We start from the raw sequence: 18,657 nt of genomic DNA, 5'->3' as shown, positions 1-18,657 counted from the left end.
TCAAAGTATGTTCTGCAAGGCAGAAAAGCAAAATGCAGACTTGGGCAGAAGCTGACAGAGAGCTACGGAGCTAAGGCTAAAAGTCAAACTTGGGATTCATCATTTTGCTCTAAGTCCATGGCTGCCCAGCAGAGGCAGGGGCTGGGTGAGGGCAGGATCATCCATCCCCCTCGGCAGCACCAGTTCCTGGGGCCCTGCAGGGAGCTGGAGCAGAGAACTGGTTCCTCACGCAGCCACTTCATTCCATAGCATTCAGCTTCCTTGCTGAAGTGGGCCACTTAACTGACTAAAGGGATTTCTCCTTAGTAATTACAGAGCCCCATTTTGTTCGATTTGATGTTCAGTTGCCAGTGCTGGTCATGTTGAAAGCTGCCTGTGGCTGCTGTGGTCTGTTTAGTGCTTCTCTCTCCCAAGCTGCTGCTTCTCTGCCTGGTCCCGTTCTTGCCCCAACGCACCCTTCCTTTATTTCAGGAGGGCTGGTACCTCTGCAGGGCTTGGCCAGGATAGCTGGAACAGTGTTCATATTGGCTATCTCAATACAAGTGTCCATTTACCAAAAAATTAAAATTATTTTTTTCATCCAAAATAATAAAAAAAAAGAATAAACAAGATGATAGATAAGAATTTTCATGGGGAAAAAAAAACCTGAAAGCAGTTATTTCACCCTCATAAACAAAACAAAACCCTGGCTTCTCATAAATGTTTCTTACTGGCTCAAATATTGGCTGTGCTGCTCCCATGCTAGATGTGTATTTTACTCCTGGTGAAAGTGAAGGGGGTATCTTTGTTCTGGCAGTCACAGAATAGACCCCTCCTCTGTGTAACTTTAACACATCCATCATATAAACAAGTGTAGCCTGCTCTTTGCAACTAAACAAAAGGATTATTACTTTCCTAAAAGTTGCCTTTAGCTTTACTTTTCCCTCTTTTTTTAGGTCTTTCCATTTCTTTAAGAGACAGTGCCTGTCCGCTGTGAGTGCCTTGTTCTGCCTACTGAGGGATATAAATAATTTCCTTTATTACCACAGTTCTGCTTTGAACGCAGTCCCTTGATGCAGTGCCTTTATGTGGATTTGATCAAGTCTTTGCCTTTGATCTGCCTGTGATTATTAATTCTCTGTTATAATTAATGGAGGCTTTGTCTTTCTCCTGCAGTCTCTATCAAAAGATCTCGGAGCCTTTTGTAAATGTTAAGCGATTAGTAACGCAGTAGCAGGCTGGCGACTTGTCTGTGTGGCTTCTCCATAGAAAAGGGACAAAGAGACTCAGTGTATCAGCATGCACTACATTTGGGGCTGGTTTGAAATCTTTCTGTACAGCAATTTTCCTTGGAAAATAACAGGTTTTGTAAAACTTGCTTGGTTTTGGGGGTTTTTTTGGTGGTTGTTTGTTTGTTTTTGGTTGGTTGGTTAGTCTTTTGGGGGTTTTTTTGGTGGTTGTTTGTTTGGTTTTGGTTGGTTGGTTAGTCTGTTTTTTTTTTTGTTTGTTTTGTTTTTTGATGTTCCTAGAAGGCTTGCTGTTTTGAAGATGACTTTTTGTGAAAGAGTTTTTAGGTGTCGGGTGCAAGTTCTGTGTGTGTTGGCCCGTGACAGGCACACAGAGAAGCAGGTCTTTACCCACCAGGGACCTATTACCTTCTGGTCTGACACCTCACATGGGAAGTGGGAGCTTCAGCAGACACTTGATCTTTGATGCAAGGGCTGACTGCTTCCTCAGGGGTATTTGTCCCACAGCCACATCTCACCTGAGGTGAGAGGGAATGAAGGTCATGTCATAGAATCATAGAATCATAGAATCATAGAATCATAGAATCATAGAATCATAGAATCATAGAATCATAGAATCATAGAATCATAGAATCATAGAATCATAGAATCATAGAATCATAGAATCATAGAATCATAGAATCATAGAATCATAGAATCATAGAATCATAGAATCATAGAATCATAGAATCATAGAATCATAGAATCATAGAATCATAGAATCATAGAATCATAGAATCATAGAATCATAGAATCATAGAATCATAGAATCATAGAATCATAGAATCATAGAATCATAGAATCATAGAATCATAGAATCATAGAATCATAGAATCATAGAATCATAGAATCATAGAATCATAGAATCATAGAATCATAGAATGGTCCAGGCCGGAAGGGACCTCCAAGGGTCATCTAGTCCGACCTCCCTGCAGTCAGCAGGGACACCCCCAACTAGACCAGGTTGCCCCGGGCCTCGTCGAGCCTCACCTTGAATATCTCCAGGGATGGGGCCTCAACCACCTCCGCAGCTGCACACTGCCTGCTCATGTCCAGCTTATGTCACTGGTCTGATTGGGAGATGAATGGTCTTTCACTGAATTTCACTGAATTTTTAGAGTTGGAAGGGACCATAGAGATCATCTAGTCCAACTCCCCTGCCAAACTTTCTATTTTGCATGTGTTTATCTGAACTCTTAGGCTATGAGTTGCAGGCAGGTGAGTCACTGTCTGAAAAGGCACATCTGGTTGCAGTTTTGTCTCTGGGAAGCACAAGGAAACTTGGGAAGCGATGAGACATTGCGGGCAGGAAAAGAGCTTCCCGTGCCATTGGCGTTACGTGGTCATTGCCCGTTTCCCTCCTGTCTGCTGCTCCCACCGAAGAGGATCGCAAAGTTACTTGAACAACTCATCTGTAAGGGAGCCAAGGGTAACAAACCAGCCTAATAGCTTCCAAAGTTAGGCTTTAATCACGAGATAAAAGTACGTTGTGTAAAAAAAAAAGTTGTGGTCAGGCGGTGCTGCGGAGCCAGCTCGGCGCGGGTTGAATGGGAAGGAAGGCACCCTCTCCAGAAACCCGTGATGGGCGTCACGACAGCTGCTGCTTTCTGCAGGGTGGGATTCGGCACCGCAGTCGGAAATAACTAGAGCTAAAATTAAGTAGCATTTACCATCTGTTTTTTTTTTCTAAGAGGGAGAGGCGTGAGGTCAATTTTCTAATAACAAGGCAGCGAATGGTAAAGACTTAAGAGGTGACCCGTGCTGTTGCTGATATCTTTTAGAATTACACTGAAATTATTAACGGTGAAGGTAGAAAGGATCAAATTGTTGACATCAGCTTGCTCTTTCTTATAAGAAAGGGGAAAGCGGGGACTTTTCTTATTTTTATAGTGCTCCTGCTGACATTGAAGGCCGTTTTCTGACTTGTGAGAAATCCTTGACAGCTGTGCTGGCGCTTCCAACTTTCTGCAGCTAATTGCTCCTGTTCTGTGCAGTTTGCGTGTAATCCCGTGCACCGAGGCAGCCTGCCTGGCTTGCAGATGTAGTGCTGTAGAGCATGTGTGTACGCGATCCGCTCATTAAATTAATTTGTTTGAAAGGCCAGCACAGCTTCCAATGTGACTAAATCATGTTGACTGCTGACACTGCCAGGAGACTGTTAAAACATGGGAGGGCTGCCAGGAACCCTCGCTGCTTTCCTGGGGACTGGTGGAGAAGTGACCTTTTACTCATGAATTTAAATTTTTGGTTTAGGGAAATACTCGGAGTTTTCGCTGAATGCTTTGGCCACCTGCCTGTCCCTGGCTACATTGGGATTTTGCTAGTGCTGGCTGAAGCAATTTGGAGGGCTGGTGCTGCCTGTTAATTGAGGATCTGCTCAGAGAAGAGATCTCCAGCCAGAAGTGAGGAAGGCTATACCAGACATCTGGGAGAAATTGTGGTTAATTCTGCCAGATGCCCTTCCAAGGCGATCATCTTTCTGTGCCTGTAGTTACACCTGACTTGTCCTGTGCAAGTTCACAGCCGAGCCTTTTAGACCATCAGCAAGTTTTATGTGAAGGCTGTAACCGTTTAGCAGAGTCTGTGTAGTGGGTCAGGGTGGGGGCAAACTCTTTTCGTGGGCAGAAGAGCATTCCCTGGATGCTGGGGCTGCTCCTACAAGTTCTGCTGGCACGTCTGAGGGAGACCTCTGCCCTGCCCTGGCCTGTCAGTGGGGGCAAACAAACTGGCCCAGGGTAACAGATACAGGAAAGTCCAGGCTGGTCCTCAGCAGAACCTAAGTGATGCTACTCCAGCCTGCCCTCAATTTCTTCCCCCTTCCTGTCTTCCCCTGTGGCAGGTTTTCTCTGACCATTCTATGAAATGAAATAATTAGGCTTTAGAGAAGGATGTTTTACACAGATGTCGTTTAGAGACCAAGGAACTATGCCAACATGACAGGGGAAGATGTTTCCTATGAGGAATCGAAGGGGACCTGTGAATGGGGTAGGTGGAGAGCGGGCAAGAAGCGGTAACACCTCATGTGGGACCTGTCATGACTATAGGCTGTGGTGCCAAGCGCAGCTCTGCTCTACCAGTAAAATGCCCTCTTGCATGGATGGCTTGTTTGATGGAAGGCCCTGGTATAAATCTTACAGCAAAGCCACTGTTGCTGATCTAGTAGGGCAGGTTGAGGAGGTTGGCATTTGCCAATCCATTAATATCCATAATCATAGAATCATAGAATGGTCCGGGCCTGAAGAGACCTGCAAAGGTCATCTAGTCTGACCCCCCCGCAGTCAGCAGGGACACCCCCAACTAGACCAGGTTGCCCAGGGCCTCGTCAAGCCTCTCCTTGAATATCTCCAGGGATGGGGCCTCAACCACCTCCCTGAGCAACCTGTTCCAGTGCTCCACCACCCTCATGGTAAAGAACTTGTTCCTAATCTCCAGTCTAAATCTGCTCTTCCCCAGCTTGAAGCCATTGTCCCTTGTCCTGTCACTGCAGGCCTTTCTAAACAGGCTCTCCCCATCCCTCCTGTAGGCCCCCCTCAGACAATGGAAGGCCGCTATGAGGTCTACCCAGAGCCTTCTCTAGGCTGAACAACCCCAGCTCCCTCAGCCTGTCCTTGTAGCAGAGGTGCTCCAACCCCCTGATCATTTTTGTGGCCCTTCTCTGGACCTGCTCCATCAGGTCTGTGTCCTTCCTATATTGAGGGCTCCAGATCTTTTACAGTACCTTGGGGCTTGTGAAAGTATGGGCCGAAACCTGTTCTTTGTTGTAAATTTGCATTAAAACGCATATCAGGTTCTTCTCAGAAATGTACCCACCGCTCCCATCCTGACTATTATTTTAACTATCTCCACTTGTTCATTTGTGGGTTCTCTGTTTTGTTTTCCAGCGTTGTGGCTCGGTTTCCTTTTCCTCTTCTGTTCTTTGCTCAACAGTGATAAGTGAACACTGGGGGCAGCAAGAGTTGGGGGGGGGAAAACGTCCTCAGCATTTGTTCAAGTGCAGCATGAAAGGGTTCTGGAGTGCAGCAAGTTGTTGGGAGACCCCTGGCAGATTTGATGTTCCTGAGCACAGTTGCTCCTCTGCACCCTGGCTGTTACTCTGTGAGTCGGTGTGTTCTGTGGGGCAAGATGTCGTGGTGGGGAACCCAACTGTGCTTTGGCCAGAGGGTGGAGATGGCTTTCTCGGGAAGCTCCTTGCAGAGAAAACACCGTCTTTGAGGAGCCTGCTCTGGGGTGGCCAGCAGCAGGCCGAGGGAGGCTACCGGCCAAAGGACAGGGAGGCATTCCTGGCTGGGAGTCCATGGCTGTGTCCTCCCTCCCACTTGCTCCCCCAACCTAGCAGCTGGGAGGCTATCTTAGTGCCTCCTCCTGTGTCACCCTGCCCAAATTAACATAGGTTTGGCAGTCCCGAGGTGGCAGCCCCTTATCCAGTTGCTGCTGCTCCTTCAGCGTTCAGACGGCCCATGCCGGTTCATCTGCCACCGCCGGGATGGCAGGGCTCCTGTGCAAGAGGCGCAAAAAAGGAGGTAGGAGACATCATGTTTGTAGCCAGAATCTCCTCCTAAGTTCTGTCTAGGACCTGGTGTAGGGGTTCTCTGTAAGCAGGGCTGTCCCTGGGCAGCAGGCTCTGGGAGACTTTCTGCTGGCATAGCCGTGCTTTGCTGGTGGCAGTAGGAGAGGAGGTTGTGGTCCTATGGGATCTGGCCCAGCTGCACTGGATCCGCAGGCAAGCGTAAGAGTTTTTATGTGGCTCTCCGTGTCGTGAGGGATGGGGGCTTAATAGACAAATTGCTATTAATATTTTCTTTTAGTTTAGTAAATTGTTCAGAAACAAGGTATTTCCGTTATGAAGAGTGGAGATCATTTTATATTTTAAAAAAAAGAGCAGATGTATCATCTTAATTAAACTTTTCGGCATAAAAATAGTTTACCCGCATTTAAAAGCATTCTGGCTTAATAGCATTCTGGCTATGCTGCATTTTGTTTATATAGCATATGCTGAAGACGGTACCATGTATTCACTGCCCAGAAGAACTTAGCAGCTCTCTCCTGCATTTGTTGAACATTAGGAACAGCGATGCCCTGACCTTATCGAACGCTTGGCATTCCCAGAACGACAGCGATGCTGTAATAATGAAAAGAGTTAGATCTAGAAAGAAGGCTGCTACTTTCAAACAGAGTATGGTTTAAGTGGAATGTGTGCATTTATGGTCCTAGCAGGGTTTTAAAAATCTTCACCTGTAATATCCAGTTTCCACATGACTTTTTCTTGTGCCTCCTGGTGGCTGGGTTCCTGTTGGCATCTCAGCGTAAGAGCTGGGCAGGTGAGAAAGCTCTAGTTGGGTGTAATGCAGACAGGGCTGGGTAAGGCATGCTGTGAGAGCTGTTTTGCTCTGTCTAAGAGGCCTCTTAGCTCCCTGAGTTTTGTTTGGAGAGCTTTCCAAAAAATGAGAATGAATGCAGAAAAGGGATAATTAAGAGTTTCTTTAATAACAGCATTTATTCGGGAGGTTAAATCTCAGCCTGCAGACACGGCATTTTGTTTGCAGTCGGGGATGCTGTTCTGTTCCCTTCCCTTTGCAGAGGGGACACAATGCAGAAAGCAGGCTGTGCATACTGCTGGCAGACCCCCCTTCCCTGCAGGGTTTGTGCCTTGTTAGCTCTAACCAGCCTCTCTTAACACGGTTCATAAGCCACAAGGTCTCAAAAGTGTGGGACTGGTGTTTGTTGCTTGCAGAACATAAGAACGGAATTTCATAATTGAGGATTTTAGTCATGCTCAATGTCGTGCTGCAAACCAGAATTAGCTAACGTCTTGGAACTGCAATTAAGAAATGTGGTAACTTGTTTTAAGCGCCTTCTTTTCAAGTGTCTGTGGATGAAGGAGTGGAGATTGTAGTGGGTTCTTCTTCCCTCTCCTTCTCTGGGGCAGTAGGATTACTGTGTTTCCCCCTTCTATTTAGCAGGAAAAAAACAAGTACCGATTTTGTAACCTCTACAGACTGCATGCAAATGATTAGCCTGTGGTTTGATTTTCCAACTGGAAAAGGGTGTAGTGACTATTCTTGAAGGAAGTGCTTGTTGGGATACTGTTACTATTAGTTAGCTGTTCCTCCTTTTCTTTCCCCAGAGAAGTTTGTCTTGCAGACCTTCTTTATTTGGATATCCTTGGTTTCCCCCTAAAAATGTATGGGATTTGGACCTCTCCCAAGGAGACTGCAATACCACAAATGCTGCCACAAATTATCTTAGCCCACGCTAACTGAATAGATGGTGTTATTACAGTGTCTTTGTATCCCTCATTTCAAATGTATGTACTTCAATAGCTTGGCTTATAAGAAATAATCATTATCTGCCCTTAGGGGGAGATGTACCTTGGAGAGTGTAACATTGGTACACTGCTTTTCTTACTGTAAATCTCTGGGACGATACTAAACAGTTGTTCAGTACTTTTTCTCAAGTTCGGTTCCTCCCATGTGGCAGGACATAGGAAAGTTGTTTAATATCCATTTTATTGATGAAGGGTACTTTACTGACTTTCCTAAATGAGAGCTGTAGGATTGGGGTAAAAGCTTGAAATCAGAAATTCCAGATTTGTGTTCACCAGATCATGCTACATCTATTTTTAGCCTGTGGCAATGCTAGAATTAAATACATTTTCATCTTTATTTGGTAAGTCTCCCTGGGATTCTCTGAGGCTTTTAATAAGGTCAGTAACAAGTTGCAGTTCCTGCTATTTTGCAGCTGGAAAAGGTGGTGAGGAGTGGTGGTCAACCTGTCAGAAACAGAGTTTGTTTTTACAGTTTGCTGTAGATATGGGCCATCCTGCAGACAAAGCTCACACCCTTTCCTTCTGGAGAAACAAGCACTCTTGAGGCTGCTCTTGCCACAGAATTGGGTTTCTTGCAAAATATTTTCAGCTAGTAGTGTGGTGGCTCAGTTTAATAAGACCCTATAAAAGGATGTTACTTTGATTTTATTTTCCACTGTGGCTGCATTTCTTAATTCCATAAACTGTAGGCCTATTTTGAAATGGATCTACCAGATGTTTTCTCTTAGGATGAATACCCACGTCAACCACTACATATCTGCAAACTTTGCATTTATTACAGTCTTTCTTTCTGTTTTTTCCTTCTCTTCAGTGAGTGACCTCCAAGAAGAAGGTAAAAATGCTATCAATGCACCAATGAACCCAAGTGCTGTGGACATCCATCCAGAAGACACCCTATTAGGTAAAGTATTCGAGCTACAGACCTCAACTAAGCAATTATTAATGAAGGTGGCCACGGTGACCCCCATATCCTCTGCTTTACTGTTGAATGTAGATTGCTCAGTTGAAACTGAGAGAATTGAGCATGAGGGTTGAGAACTGTTGCATGTCACATGTAGATCAGAAATCAGAAGGGCTAAATCAGAATTGAAAGAGCAGTGCCAGCTATGCAGGTACACTTCAACTAGATAGTTCATGGGAAAATCGACTTGTTCGATGAATTGACAGAGAACTGAGTTCTTCTGTGGTCCCCCTGAAAGCAAATAGAAAGTTGAGATTTGGAAAGAATTAGATGGAAAATACTGCTGAATTTGTCTGTTTAAGAGTGACTTCAGTTCCATTAACCAACTGGTCATGTGGATCTTGGTCTTTATTTGTCCTCAGGGACATCCGTCTCTGGTAAGCAAGTGATATCCTTTCTGTCTCTATATATATATTTTTATTTATACACAAATTCGGAACTGAAGTGCAAAAGGCCAACTCACAGAAGGTCTGTAGCAGAAGTGTGTGTTGTGGTTCCTATGGAACCCTTAGACTGTCTCAATGTACGTACTGACTGTTGTTAACTAGTGGATGCCATGTTCCTCCCTGGGTTGCTGCTGCCACTTTGCAAGTGACAGTACAGCAAAATGGGATCCGATACTGAATGAACAGATGAGCATTTAGACTGCTGAAAATAGAAATTAAATGTGATTAGAAGTATTTAAAACAAGGAATGCTTTCTAGAAAGAGAGTGAGTGTTCAAATTCCTGTTCTCTCTTTTCCCCACTCTCCTCAAGTCCCTAGAAGACTAACATCATAATTTAATAGCAAAAAAGTGTTTAAAACTTGTTGGAATAAAATACTTTTTTCTTTCCTGGCCATATTTCTCCTAATCTATGTAATTAGCTGAAGCAAACTGCCACGGAGACAAATAATAAACGAGGAAATTTAAAACAAAAAAATGTTAGTCATGTAACTCTTCTGATTAGAAGAATAGTAGGAAATGCAAAGTGCTGTTCTGAGACGTGGTCAAAGTGTTGATTGCTGTCCGTATATCTGTGGATCAGGAATGTCTCCAGTGATTTCTTCTGGCTACCGCTAAAGGTGTGTATGACTTTAGAAGATGCAAGACCGCTCCTGAAGGCCTGTCATGCAAAGACATGACCACCGGTGAACCTTCAGCAAGGTTCTGTGGTGGATCATGTATAGTTCTGGGTCAAATCTTGTTCAGGGTTTCAGTTCGCGATATTTTGGGTGTGTAGTGGGTGCCACTTCCTTATGACTAGACTGCCTGTTGTGGTTTGGGCTGCACTGAATGAACGACAGATGCTCTACCAACTGAGCTGAATCACCCCAGGGTGTAATGAGGAAGTAAAGGAACAGGGTGTGAGGGGAAAAGCAGCAAAAGAATTCAGTTTTTTTCCTAAGTTTGTGGAAATTTGTCAAGTACGCTCAGAGAGCATGGCCTTATTTTTTTAATAAAGGTCAGGGACCCTGGAAAATACTGAACCCAAATGTCTGCGTGAAGTCTAAGGTATCTGTCTTGTGTCTAGGATGTGCGAGTGTCATGGTTCCAGCACTGCACTAGGAAGTTGCTGTAGGTTGTTCGTTGTTGGAAAGGGTTCCTCTGTGCAGTGTGGCAATGGCCTGACCAGCAGTCATACCAAAAACCCTCCTTCGTTGTCATGTTGGAAGGAACTGAGAAGTCAGTAGGAAAATAGGACTCTGTATAGCACATCTAGACTCAGCTAAAGATAAATTCATGGGGGTCTATAAATAATTATTTTAGCTGAAGAGATGTGGATCCTCTCATGTGCTATAATTATTTTAGCTGAAGAGATGTGGATCCCCTCATGTGCCTGTCCTTGTGTTCCTGTTGTGTAGTAGCCAGGGTTTGCTCTCCACTGAAAGGAACAGATCTAACCTAGATCGTAGCTACCACTTTGTTACTAGAGGAGCTCAAATGAAGAGTGTAGGGAGCAGTGTGCTACTTGAAAGCAAGCACCAGAATGTAAAATATGAGACTTACTCCAGCTGCTTCCTAAATACTGGTATCCATATCTACGGTAACATATGAACATGCGTGTGATGCGTGTGTCATTGTGAAGATAATTCTGTCAAAGGCTGTTTGGTTGTCAGCCTTACTGAGCTCAAGTAACTGGTACAAATTGGGGTAGTTTTCATTCTCCAGCTTAACCAGAGGTTAAGGAGTTCAGGCACTTGGTGTAGTGTGTGTCACCAAGTTTCAGGGAACCAGAGAGCAGAGGCACAGGCTGCCAGCCAAGTCTCAGTGGTTGCACTGAGCGTAGTGCCATAAGCTTGCTGTGCTCTTCAAGATGCTGTCGTCTGGGACAGGTGTTTTCAAACGGAAATTTAATACAAATTGAGGAGAGGGAGAGAAGCAGTTGACTGCACTTTTTGGCATGTTAATGGTAACATTCTCCACAGGGTATATAGAGGAGAGTCATCTTCCTGATGTGTTCTTCAGGGTCTAAGTTGGGGAAGGTCAGTGGAAACAATCGCATTTTAGGGAAGTTAGTGCTGTGTTACGTTACTGCACATCTCTAAAAATGCCCAATACTTTGATCATCAGATATTCCCTTGCTAAGATGATGACTAGGCACTGTCATTTCTTTATCAGCTGACAGGCCTGGTGGTTAGGAATTGTTTCAGCAGTGTACATTTGAAGTGGATCTAGCTAAAGTTTCCCATTTTACTTGGACAGAGGAGAATGAAGAACGCACTATGATTGATCCTAACTCAAAAGAAGACCCCAAGTTCAAAGAACTGATAAAGGTAAGAAATCACTGTTTTGTCCTTCTTCAATTTAACTAGTGAGTTGGAGTTATTTACAAGCTGATTACCAACAATACAGTTGAGGCATACATCTTGTTACTGAAGTATATTTGTGAAATCTGAGGGTATTAACAAGGTAAGGCAAAAAGCAAAGAGAAACAAGAAAAGACTGAATGTTGGAATGCTCGTGGTAATTATGGAGTAAAGTTCCTTTGTTCATTTATATCCTTGTGATTATCACAATGAGGATCAGTGCTTAGCTTGAATTGACCTAAGTTTGATGTAAACCTAGGTTCCTTCTGTCTGTGAAAACAGGGAAGGAGCTTTGGAAAACACTAATGAGATTTCAGGAGAGGAAGGAATGGTTCAGTTCCAGTCTTTGAGCATGGGCATGGTGGGGGACAACAAGGAGACCTCTAGTGTTATAGGAAAGTTAGAATGGAGATTTTTTTTTGCCCTATAGTCATTTTATTTTATTTTTTTAAAGAAGAAAAGTCTTCAGTTTTTCTGTGTGCTATGGCAGGGGCCATAGCATTGTCCTGAATCTGTATTGTCACTGGAGACACCTGCCCAAGGCCTTCATAACCGTGTTCCCAACTGAGCTGATGTGAGGTGTGGCTTTCTGCCTCAGCAACGCTCATGATGAAGGGTTTGATCTTGAGGAATTAGTGTTAAGGAGAATCTTTTCTATGCGGTGTCATTGATGTCAACAGTGAAAGTTTGAGCAGAGAGAGAAGGGCTGACAATTCAGAATCACAGAATCACAGAATCTTCTAGGTTGGAAGGGACCTTAAAGATCATCTTGTCCAACCGTCAACCTAACTGACAAAAATAGACACCCACACAACAAACAAGGAGCATCATCACTAAACCATACCTCCCAGCACTACTACTACTACCTGTCTTTTGAACACCTCCAGGGATGGTGCCTCAACCACCTCCCTGGGCAGCCCATTCCAATGGCTGAGAACCCTTTCAGTGAAAAAATTTTTCCTAATATCCAGCCTGAATTCTGAAGAAATGTGATCTCTTTCCAAGAAGCATTTGTGCTTGTGTTACACTTCCTCTTTATAATTTTAAAATTATTTTTTTTAAATTGTTTTTGTTAGAAACAACAATGCAGCTGTAGCTGGGTGGGTCTGAAAACTTTGGTTAGTGTATACTGTCTCCAGATAGGGGGTTGAGCTGTGGCACATGCCTTTCAGGAAACCTTGTGCACCTGGCTGCACGCATGTGCTTCACAGAATGCCTCAGCAAACTGCTCATCTAGTATGTCCTTAAAACAAGCTCAGTGATCTGTTTTTAACACTGGCAATAACATGTCTAGGATTACAAAATTACTACATAAACCCGAGTTTAGCAAGGGGCTGTGCTCGTTTCGCTTTGTTATTCTAATTCACCTGGAATACATTGTGGTTTTAAATTGTAATACCTAAATCCATTAATTCTCTCAAAATGCACAATGGTCTTGCACCACTCTTTTAAAATGTACTGTGGTTTCTTTGGCAGTGGCGCAGTGATATTATCATGAATAATTCAGCTGAGTAATTGCAGTGAAGGAACCAGATGCACTCTGTGATGCAGGAGACTTGATCAGAATCGCTTTTAAATTGGGAATTTTGCTGTTGAATTTATAGTGAGTTGGTGAGGTTATATTTTCCAGTTTAAAAACCTGAAAACCTTCAGGAGAAACGAAAATCAGGGCTCAGGCAGCACTTGAGAATGTGTGTGAGTGCTTACAGTGCACTGCAGAATCGGGCTCTGGTTCACTACCCCGGTTTACACTTGCATGAAGAGAGAGTAACTTATTACCAGTTGAACTGGCAGCAGCTGGTACTGGGAACAGCATATGAACTGGGGACCGTTTCCTAGGGATCATCCCTGGAGGAGAGATGTATCCTATAGAGTGCCTACTTGAAAATGATGTCATTTTAGGTACTTGCTACTCATTTGCATACTTCTCAGCAGCTGAGAGCTTTTACAGAGGCTCAGAGAAATATTTAACGCTATGTTGGTGTGAATCTGGAAGGCAGGGAGAGGTTTGAATTATGTTGGCAAAACCTATTTGATGCCACAGAGTTCGGATAATCCAAAAAAATGAGCAACTTATTCCTTGTTTGCTGTTCTTCAGTGTTTAATGATATTTTCCAAGAACCCCAGTGCTGGATGAGATTTAGCTGTGCTCAGTGCTGTACAGCAGCAGCCAGCAGAAAAGCCTGCCCGCCTCACAGAGCTTGAAATGAAAGATCTCCATGGGCTAGCAAGGAGTGAGGAGTTGAATAGATGGAGGTTTTTATAGTTCAAAATGGTTCTCTCTCTTTTCCCCTGAGAGAGGAATGTGTCAATAGCAGCAACAGAGCCTCATGCCTTTTGAAATTTGGCAGCATGACTTAGTTTCATTGGTGCCAGCCCAAATCTCTTTCAACACCAGAGTTAGACGTGCCAATGATTTGCCATCATTGATTTTTTGAGTGTTTCTGTTCTGTCAGTTACGTGCGGTTGGGCAAATGGATCTCAGTGCAAAGAAGCAGCAGAGATATCTGTTGCTGACATTGCCTTAATATCTCTTTGTCTCCACAAAATGTTGTTTTAATTTCTGCTAGCCTCGTGCCATAGGAATTATATGCGTAGTGGATCGATCAGCACAAGCTTATGTGAGCGTTTGGAGATGATTTTGACAGAGCTGTTGTAACCCTGGAGAGACAGATTGTATAGCATTGTGGTAACGTAGAGAGACTGACAGGAAAAAAAAAAAACCAAAAAACAACAGAAAGCCTCATCCCTCACTCTTACTAAAGTGAATATACAATGAATCCCCTTATTGAAGGCTGCTTAGTTGGGGATGTTAAAATACCTGCTTTAAGTCCTCTTGCGGGTATGAAAATCATCAGGAACCAGAATTATTCCTCAAAGTGTTGTTTGTTACCATCACTAATGGTATCAAAAAATAGTTGGCCACAATTTGTCAGTATGAAGTGTTCATGTCAGTTTCCTCTGTGGCCAGCAGCCTTTTTTTCCTCACTTCATTTGCTCTGTGTGTAATTAAACCCAGTTTGGTACAAGGCTGAACGGTCCTAAAGCTGAAAATACAGATCAGGGAAAGAGAGATTAATTATAATTTTATTTATATATATATATATATAATAATTTATTCACAAAATACTCTGCTTCTGGTGTCTGAAATGTGTGAGCTTCTTTTACTCATTGCCCAGTATTTCCCAAGTGACAAGTGCACAGGTAACTTAAAGGTAAGCGTTTGAATTGTAAGTTTAGGCCGTTTTGTGATGGAATAGAGAGATGGGTCTTGCGATGCGCTGTTTCCTCTTGTGTACCTGAGAGGTTTCTAGTCAGGTTTCTAGTCCATATACTATTGTGAATCTGTTTAAGATTCAGTTTCCATGAATATATGAAGTTCCCTTAGGTGCTTCATGTTGCTAATGGTAAAAAGTGTTTGGTGGTTCTTCTAGCTCTCTTTTGAATACTTAAAAATAAATATATATAAAAAGGGTGTGTGTGCTGATCTACGTGTGCTTTTCTTTTTCATGTGTGTTTCTTTGCATATTGTGGGTTCTTCTAGCTCTCTTTTGAATACTTAAAAATAAATATATATAAAAAGGGTGTGTGTGCTGATCTACGTGTGCTTTTCTTTTTCTTGTGTGTTTCTTTGCACATTGAGGGTTCTTCTAGCTCTCTTTTGAATACTTAAAAATAAATATATATAAAAAGGGTGTGTGTGCTGATCTACGTGTGCTTTTCTTTTTCTTGTGTGTTTCTTTGCACATTGAGGGTTCTTCTAGCTCTCTTTTGAATACTTAAAAATAAATATATATAAAAAGGGTGTGTGTGCTGATCTACGTGTGCTTTTCTTTTTCTTGTGTGTTTCTTTGCACATTGAGGGTTCTTCTAGCTCTCTTTTGAATACTTAAAAATAAATATATATAAAAAGGGTGTGTGTGCTGATCTACGTGTGCTTTTCTTTTTCTTGTGTGTTTCTTTGCACATTGAGGGTTCTTCTAGCTCTCTTTTGAATACTTAAAAATAAATATATATAAAAAGGGTGTGTGTGCTGATCTACGTGTGCTTTTCTTTTTCTTGTGTGTTTCTTTGCACATTGAGGGTTCTTCTAGCTCTCTTTTGAATACTTAAAAATAAATATATATAAAAAGGGTGTGTGTGCTGATCTACGTGTGCTTTTCTTTTTCTTGTGTGTTTCTTTGCACATTGAGGGTTCTTCTAGCTCTCTTTTGAATACTTAAAAATAAATATATATAAAAAGGGTGTGTGTGCTGATCTACGTGTGCTTTTCTTTTTCTTGTGTGTTTCTTTGCACATTGAGGGTTCTTCTAGCTCTCTTTTGAATACTTAAAAATAAATATATATAAAAAGGGTGTGTGTGCTGATCTACGTGTGCTTTTCTTTTTCTTGTGTGTTTCTTTGCACATTGAGGGTTCTTCTAGCTCTCTTTTGAATACTTAAAAATAAATATATATAAAAAGGGTGTGTGTGCTGATCTACGTGTGCTTTTCTTTTTCTTGTGTGTTTCTTTGCACATTGAGGGTTCTTCTAGCTCTCTTTTGAATACTTAAAAATAAATATATATAAAAAGGGTGTGTGTGCTGATCTACGTGTGCTTTTCTTTTTCTTGTGTGTTTCTTTGCACATTGAGGGTTCTTCTAGCTCTCTTTTGAATACTTAAAAATAAATATATATAAAAAGGGTGTGTGTGCTGATCTACGTGTGCTTTTCTTTTTCTTGTGTGTTTCTTTGCACATTGAGGGTTCTTCTAGCTCTCTTTTGAATACTTAAAAATAAATATATATAAAAAGGGTGTGTGTGCTGATCTACGTGTGCTTTTCTTTTTCTTGTGTGTTTCTTTGCACATTGAGGGTTCTTCTAGCTCTCTTTTGAATACTTAAAAATAAATATATATAAAAAGGGTGTGTGTGCTGATCTACGTGTGCTTTTCTTTTTCTTGTGTGTTTCTTTGCACATTGAGGGTTCTTCTAGCTCTCTTTTGAATACTTAAAAATAAATATATATAAAAAGGGTGTGTGTGCTGATCTACGTGTGCTTTTCTTTTTCTTGTGTGTTTCTTTGCACATTGAGGGTTCTTCTAGCTCTCTTTTGAATACTTAAAAATAAATATATATAAAAAGGGTGTGTGTGCTGATCTACGTGTGCTTTTCTTTTTCTTGTGTGTTTCTTTGCACATTGAGGGTTCTTCTAGCTCTCTTTTGAATACTTAAAAATAAATATATATAAAAAGGGTGTGTGTGCTGATCTACGTGTGCTTTTCTTTTTCTTGTGTGTTTCTTTGCACATTGAGGGTTCTTCTAGCTCTCTTTTGAATACTTAAAAATAAATATATATAAAAAGGGTGTGTGTGCTGATCTACGTGTGCTTTTCTTTTTCTTGTGTGTTTCTTTGCACATTGAGGGTTCTTCTAGCTCTCTTTTGAATACTTAAAAATAAATATATATAAAAAGGGTGTGTGTGCTGATCTACGTGTGCTTTTCTTTTTCTTGTGTGTTTCTTTGCACATTGAGGGTTCTTCTAGCTCTCTTTTGAATACTTAAAAATAAATATATATAAAAAGGGTGTGTGTGCTGATCTACGTGTGCTTTTCTTTTTCTTGTGTGTTTCTTTGCACATTGAGGGTTCTTCTAGCTCTCTTTTGAATACTTAAAAATAAATATATATAAAAAGGGTGTGTGTGCTGATCTACGTGTGCTTTTCTTTTTCTTGTGTGTTTCTTTGCACATTGAGGGTTCTTCTAGCTCTCTTTTGAATACTTAAAAATAAATATATATAAAAAGGGTGTGTGTGCTGATCTACGTGTGCTTTTCTTTTTCTTGTGTGTTTCTTTGCACATTGAGGGTTCTTCTAGCTCTCTTTTGAATACTTAAAAATAAATATATATAAAAAGGGTGTGTGTGCTGATCTACGTGTGCTTTTCTTTTTCTTGTGTGTTTCTTTGCACATTGAGGGTTCTTCTAGCTCTCTTTTGAATACTTAAAAATAAATATATATAAAAAGGGTGTGTGTGCTGATCTACGTGTGCTTTTCTTTTTCTTGTGTGTTTCTTTGCACATTGAGGGTTCTTCTAGCTCTCTTTTGAATACTTAAAAATAAATATATATAAAAAGGGTGTGTGTGCTGATCTACGTGTGCTTTTCTTTTTCTTGTGTGTTTCTTTGCACATTGAGGGTTCTTCTAGCTCTCTTTTGAATACTTAAAAATAAATATATATAAAAAGGGTGTGTGTGCTGATCTACGTGTGCTTTTCTTTTTCTTGTGTGTTTCTTTGCACATTGAGGGTTCTTCTAGCTCTCTTTTGAATACTTAAAAATAAATATATATAAAAAGGGTGTGTGTGCTGATCTACGTGTGCTTTTCTTTTTCTTGTGTGTTTCTTTGCACATTGAGGGTTCTTCTAGCTCTCTTTTGAATACTTAAAAATAAATATATATAAAAAGGGTGTGTGTGCTGATCTACGTGTGCTTTTCTTTTTCTTGTGTGTTTCTTTGCACATTGAGGGTTCTTCTAGCTCTCTTTTGAATACTTAAAAATAAATATATATAAAAAGGGTGTGTGTGCTGATCTACGTGTGCTTTTCTTTTTCTTGTGTGTTTCTTTGCACATTGAGGGTTCTTCTAGCTCTCTTTTGAATACTTAAAAATAAATATATATAAAAAGGGTGTGTGTGCTGATCTACGTGTGCTTTTCTTTTTCTTGTGTGTTTCTTTGCACATTGAGGGTTCTTCTAGCTCTCTTTTGAATACTTAAAAATAAATATATATAAAAAGGGTGTGTGTGCTGATCTACGTGTGCTTTTCTTTTTCTTGTGTGTTTCTTTGCACATTGAGGGTTCTTCTAGCTCTCTTTTGAATACTTAAAAATAAATATATATAAAAAGGGTGTGTGTGCTGATCTACGTGTGCTTTTCTTTTTCTTGTGTGTTTCTTTGCACATTGAGGGTTCTTCTAGCTCTCTTTTGAATACTTAAAAATAAATATATATAAAAAGGGTGTGTGTGCTGATCTACGTGTGCTTTTCTTTTTCTTGTGTGTTTCTTTGCACATTGAGGGTTCTTCTAGCTCTCTTTTGAATACTTAAAAATAAATATATATAAAAAGGGTGTGTGTGCTGATCTACGTGTGCTTTTCTTTTTCTTGTGTGTTTCTTTGCACATTGAGGGTTCTTCTAGCTCTCTTTTGAATACTTAAAAATAAATATATATAAAAAGGGTGTGTGTGCTGATCTACGTGTGCTTTTCTTTTTCTTGTGTGTTTCTTTGCACATTGAGGGTTCTTCTAGCTCTCTTTTGAATACTTAAAAATAAATATATAT

General features: G+C 41.3%; 1 protein-coding gene across 3 annotated transcripts in view; it reads left to right on the top strand.

Moving 5' to 3' along the window:
* Positions 1-18,657, top strand: part of PARVB (parvin beta) — a 75,150-nt gene that overhangs the window by 20,864 nt on the left and 35,629 nt on the right. For 2 of the 3 annotated variants that reach the window (XM_014940141.1, XM_014940143.1), the window contains exons 2-3: positions 8,402-8,491; positions 11,237-11,307. In XM_014940141.1, the coding sequence (XP_014795627.1) occupies positions 8,402-8,491; positions 11,237-11,307 (161 nt within the window). Of the gene's footprint in view, positions 1-5,665; positions 5,786-8,401; positions 8,492-11,236; positions 11,308-18,657 lie in introns of those variants that run through there. The other variant, XM_014940142.1, reaches the window with a different exon arrangement.

This window comes from Calidris pugnax, unplaced genomic scaffold, assembly GCF_001431845.1.
Source record: "Calidris pugnax isolate Ruff unplaced genomic scaffold, ASM143184v1 scaffold36, whole genome shotgun sequence".
In the NCBI taxonomy this organism is placed as follows: domain Eukaryota; kingdom Metazoa; phylum Chordata; class Aves; order Charadriiformes; family Scolopacidae; genus Calidris; species Calidris pugnax.
The sequence above is the reverse complement of the archived record's forward strand: the minus strand, read 5'-3'. Positions and strand labels throughout refer to the sequence as shown.